This window comes from Callospermophilus lateralis, chromosome 16 (assembly GCF_048772815.1).
Source record: "Callospermophilus lateralis isolate mCalLat2 chromosome 16, mCalLat2.hap1, whole genome shotgun sequence".
Taxonomy (NCBI): domain Eukaryota; kingdom Metazoa; phylum Chordata; class Mammalia; order Rodentia; family Sciuridae; genus Callospermophilus; species Callospermophilus lateralis.
In genome coordinates, this window is record NC_135320.1 from 29466439 (window position 1) to 29472438 (window position 6000).

Here is a 6000-nt window from a genome sequence, read left to right on the forward strand (position 1 = left end):
AGTTTCATGTAGAAAACTACAAGTTAGGGAGCAGGCAAGGGAGGCTCACATGTGGCTGTAATCTTTGTAGCAAAGGACATAGCCTTGCAGAAACAGGATGAGCAAAGAATAAAAAGCTGGGCCAGGAGAGGAGAAAAGAGCTGAGATGGTAAAATTTGGGTCTGTTCAAAGAAAACAGCAAAATTACTGGCTACTGTTAAGAGGAGACGACCTAGAGATAACATGGAGGGGAGGGAACACTGGGAGAGATACAAGAGAAAAATTAATTTCATGGTAAAGAGGGACTGGAATGGGACAAAAAGGACAAGAACACTCGACAAGGAAGATGGATATTATCTGTCTAAACATCTCACTCCTTCCTTCCCTTTCACACTTTGTATTCAATGAAATAGCTCATACTATGGTTCTAGTTTTAACTTCCCAATACTCCCTTTATTAAAAAAAAAAAAAAAAAGTACCTGTACCATATGTGATATGGCTTAAAACTTAAAGAAAAAAAAAATTGTGAGGAATCCCACAATATAGAAAGCCCCATTTCACCAATACCAACTTTCCCAGTATAAACATACAATTTTATTCTCCTCCCCAGAAGTCACTGTAACTGTTAAATGTGTATTTGAGATGTTTTCTGCATATTTACATGGTATAAATAAAAATCCAGTTTTAAAAAAAAAACATAAATGAAACTATACCTTACATTTTTATTACTTGCTTTCTCTCTCTCATCTACTTCTTCTTCTTCTACACACACACACACACACACACACACACTTTTTTGATACCAGGGCTTGAACTCAGGGGTGTGTGACCACTGAGCCACATCCCCAGCCCCTTTTTATTTTGAGACAGGGTCCTGCAAAGTTGCCAAAGCTAGCTCTGAACTCATGATCCATCTGAGTCAGCTTCCCAAACCACTGGGGCTACAGGCATGCACCACTATGCCTGGCTTCTCATTCACTTCTTAAATCTAACAGTGTGGCAAAGCACTCTTGCCTTCCTAACATTTTAACCAACAATCCCTGGCTTCTGCATTTGACATTGGTTATCTGCTTTTCTGGGATCTGACTCCTCTGTGAAGTCTGTGACTGTGTCCTGTCTCTCTTTCTCTTTTGATTCCTCCTTCTTAATCTCCTTTCCTGATAATGCTCCCATCACAATTACACTTTCTCCTCTGTCAATATTCACTATGAATGACCACAAGGTACTTCATTCTAGCAGGGCAACTCTGTCAGATTCCTGTGTGTCAATGGTTTTGCCTGTATACCAAATCTCCCAAATAATTTTCACCAAATAAACAACAGTTTTCATTTTTTTGTATGATATGTAATTTCACTTTAACTACTTGAACCATGTTATAATCAACAAATCCTGATGCTAAAGGAAGTGGATGGAAATATGCAGGGAAGAAAGTTTGGGGTTAACTATCAGTGAGTGGAAGCTCGCTAATAACTATTTGCTTTTTATGAGATTTTTTGCTTCCCTACAAAACCTCCCAATTTCAATAGTTCAGATCATGAACTCTCAGATAATAATGATTTCATTTTGTGATAAGCACCCAAATCTTTTACCCAGGTTACTCTCTTGAGCTGCAAACATGTACTTTCCCTGAGATACAAACATTCCCTCTTGCCCATAAGGCAAATTCACACACATCATTCTAATTTCAGCTCAGACATCACCTCTGCAGTTATGCCTTGCAGCAACTTCCCTGATGGCAGGCAAATTTATTTAAAAAAAAAAGAAAAGAAAATTCACCAAAAGGCATGCCTTTATATTTAAGACAAAATCAAAAGCTATCCTAACAAAAGGGTTATTTAAAATGCAAGTGGGAGTAGGAAGAAAGAGTAGAGAAAAAAAGAAAAGAATATAATTCAACAGAAAGAAATGAAGTTTGCTGAGGCTGGGTATGATATAGCTCAGTTGGTAAAGTGCTTGTCTGGCATGCATAAGGCCCTGGGTTCAATCCCCAGCACTACCAAAAAAAAAAAAAAGAAAAAGGAAAAGAAATGGAGTTTGCTTCTATCTTTAAAAAACATTGACTAATTAAAAAAAACAAAAAACAGTTTGAATAGGAACTGGCCAGGTGACAAGGTTCTGACATAATATCCCCCCTTCACCCCCAGGTGGGACAAGAAGGGGCATTTCAGATAAAAGGGTACAACCTGGTTCCTGACTGAGTGCTTGGCTGAGGTGCCTGGTTAGTGATGAGATTAAAATGGTAGACAGATGCCAGAATTTTAGGAGCAACAAATTACGGGTTTATTATAATTTTTCTCTTGATAATTATCTGCTTATAATATTAGGCCAGGCTTGCACTTTCCACTTTATATCTAGATTTAAATGACATATTTTCCTAAATTATTTTTCAGAAACAAGACATTACCTATGAAAATAAAAGCTACATTTAGCTGCATTTGGTCTTACTGTAAAAAAACAACTCAACAATATCATAATATAGAAGTGTTAATAGCACCTTCCTTAAAAGAGGGAATCCTAAAAAGGAAAAATGTGCATGATTTCTTTCTTTTGAGAAATCAAAGCACTTATCCTTTAATAACACATAGGACTAAGAGGAGGAATGGCTAAGAATGACTATTTTCAAGATTAGGGAAAGTGAAAGACAGGAAAATTAGTGATTTCCTTCATTCTAAGTTGCATGTTTTTCACACTATGACTTCTTAAAAAATCAAGATGGAACTCAAACTATTGATTTAATGTCATCTTTTGGTGGGGAGAGTCACATTACAACTATGGGTATAATTTGCATTAAGGAAATGGTAAAGGATTTGGGTCAAAGTCAGTAAGCAAGAAAGTGGTAGACTTGACTAAAAAAATTCTGTAGAGTTATTAATGTATACTAATAGGAATATAGTGGACTTTTTGGCTTCTTCTGTATTAATTTAATTAAATATATTAGGCCTACTTAATACTAGCTCTTCCCTGAAACAAAAGTCAGACAAAACACTTTTTTACCCTCAAGAAGTACATGTTCGAGGGCTGAAGCTATACCTCAGTTGCAGAGTGCTTGCCTAGCATTTGTGAAGCACTGGGTTTGATCCTTAGCACCATACAGCAATAAATAAAATAAAGGCATGCTATTCAAACACGACTACTAAAAAAAAGAAAAGAAAAAGAAATAAAATTTTAAAAAAATACATAATCAAATAGAGATGCCTAGACAATTACCCATAAAACAAAACAGACTAGGATTAACATCAGAAGAATGATACAAAACAAGAAATAAAAATGCAGAAAAGTGGCAGTCACTTCCAGTCCAGACATTAGGAAAATCTTGGCTTATAGTAAGAGCTCAATAAATGCTGACTCTGCAGGCCTTACAGAAGACCTGGATAAGACTGAGGAGGACTGACAGATTTTCTCAAGAAAAAATCTGTGACAAGAAGATACTCCAAGAAGAGGGAGCAGCAGGGCCTGGGGAAAATCCCAGAAACCAGTCATTGGCTCTACTGGCAAGGTGGGAAACACAGAGAAAGAAAGCTAGAAAAATAAATAGGAACTAAAATATGGAATTTATTGAAGCTCAAGCTGAAAAACCATGAGGGAACAAAGAAGTTGCCTCCTGACACCTGACACATTTCAGAAAGATTAAACTGACAAGTGAACTGTACTGGTGGAATGACAGTGGGGAGAAAATGCTACTTTACAGAGTCAAGTATCCAATATTCAATGCCTAACAGCAGCAATGCAGAGAAAGGTATGCCTTCCCTTTGAACTGCATAGGGAATTTTTGGACAAGTACATATTTCATGAGGGTGGAACACTAACTTGTGAATACTATAGCCACACTTCTCCCTGCACAATCCTTTATTTACCCATAGTAGGTCCTCAATAAAAAAAAGCTGAAATGCTGTGGCTGTGGTTGAGTGGTAGGGCACTTGCCTCATATGGAGGAGGTCCTTTTGAGTTGGATCTCCAGTATCACTACCACAAAAATAAAATTAAAAAAAAGTTGAAAGGTAATCTGCAAAGTCTAAACTTGCATGTTTGCTACTGCTAAAATAATCTGTTACTCTTCCATTTCTCAAACCTACTCATCTTATAGTTAATCTGACACCTTCCCAATCTCATTTTTTAAAATAATCTAAATGGTTTTAGAACCCTCCTTTCTTTCCAAATATACCACAACATTTTGTTACCAAACATTTTGAAAACACTGCTTTTACCCAGGATTTTATATAGAAAGCCATCAGTTTCCATTCACATGCAACACTCCCACCCAAAAATGCTGAAAAAAAGCACATTTATAGAAGAAAGTTTTTCTCTTAGGCAGCAAACAACATGCTTCCATAGTTACTTATAGAACCTGCTACATATTAGCACAACTACAAGTTGCTGCTTACATTTCCAAAGTTGTGCAAGGGGTCCAAAGTTGTGCAAGAGTAACCACTGAAATCAGACTCTGGTATATTAATAGTTATAACACCTGAACAGTCTTATGTTTATTATTAGATTCCAAGTAATGCCATATTCGCAGGTATTAAAAATATTTTACAAGTTTGCTGATATATTTGTGAAATATACTAGGATGTTATTTTAATTGAAAATAATTGACTTTTCTTCTGCTTCTAATGGACATGAGGTCACCAGAAAATTAGTAGTTACGACCCAAGACTTGACACGACTGAAATAGCGTCCCCAACATACACACACATACGCACGCACCCAGAGCAGTGATTGGCCTTGCATTACTATCAGGTCAAAAAAAACCCAGTTTACACGTGGCAAAAGTAGCCAGAACTCTTTGGTGCTTTAATGACCCCGAAAGGGATTACCCACTCGTTTATTCATGTGATGCAACTTATTGACTTGGGAGTTGAGGGTATTAAAAATAATAATTTTTTTTAAAAAAAAAAGGGTTTCTTCTCCATTCAGCTGGCTGTTCTACACCAAGGGAGCGCCTTGTTCAGGCCTGGGCGGGTGCGTGCAGGTCGGAGAAGATGGGACTAATCAGAAAAATCAAGACTAGGGTCACATCACCTTCTGCTCTCTTTTGCCTCCCTATTTCTCTGGGGCCGCGAAGAGACCCAAGAAAGGAGGCCCTAGAGACGGAGTGCAGTGATTTGAGACGGGCCCTGGCGGCTCGGTGCCGGGCGGCACTGCTGTCACACAGTCTCCCGAAACCGGCATCGCAAACGGCCGCCGCGGCTTTCGGCTGGAGGGCTGGCCGGGCGGGGGCCGCGGACCGGGCCTGGCCAGACCAGGCCGCGGCCGCTCCAGTGCCCACGTCACCAGCTCCAGCACTGCGGAAATGGAGCGGCGCGGCCGGGAGGGAGGTGCCGGGTGGAGTCTGCGCCCGCGACGCCGCAAGGCGCCGTTTGCCCCTCGGTCCCGGCCCAAGGGCCGCAGACAGCTGCTGGGCCGCGCCCGAAGCCCTCACCTGTGTCGCCGATGATGATGTACTTGAAGAGATAGGCGTACGCCATGGCCGCGGCCGCTCGGTGCCAGGGCACACGGCTCCTCCTCCTGCTACTGCTCCTCCTCCGCGCCCCTCACCCCGGCGCCGCTGCCTCGAAACGCCAGGCCCCGCCCGCTGTCGCCGCCGTGGCCGTCAGCCGCTGGGAGTGAGGGGCCGAGAGGAAGCGGTACAAACTGACACCCGCGAAGCCGAGTGAGACAGCGCCCGGCTGAGCCCAGCCGAACAATAACAGCCGCCTCGGCGCCTCCGCCCCGCCTCCGCGCCGACCCGGAAGTGCTGCAGCCGCCGGCGCCGCCGGAGGAAAGGGGAGGAGCTCTGCACGTCGGCCGCGCCCCGCCGGACGGAGCCCCGCCTAGCCCCGCCGGAGCCCCGCCCCGCGCCGAGCCAGCCGCGCCCCTTGCGCCGGGTCTCCTGCGACCCTGAACGGGGCGAGGCGGGCGCCTGTTCTGGCACGTTTGAGCTGGCTACTAAGGCGGCCCGGAGACGCTGGGGCCGGAGCCGCGGCGGGGGTGGGGGTTGTTCGGCTCCGTCGTAATCCGCGCGCGGGCGACTAGCCTTCTGCC

The 6000-nt window shown here is 43.0% G+C and overlaps 1 protein-coding gene across 1 annotated transcript in view; it reads right to left on the reverse strand.

Moving 5' to 3' along the window:
* The window catches only part of Rab2a (RAB2A, member RAS oncogene family), an 83448-nt gene extending 77910 nt beyond the window's left edge, over window positions 1-5538 (reverse strand). The window contains exon 1 of the mRNA XM_076835979.1: window positions 5399-5538. Coding sequence (XP_076692094.1) covers window positions 5399-5444 — 46 coding nt within the window. The 5' untranslated portion in view covers window positions 5445-5538. The remainder of the gene's footprint in view (window positions 1-5398) is intronic.
* Between the last annotated feature and the right edge of the window lie 462 nt (window positions 5539-6000).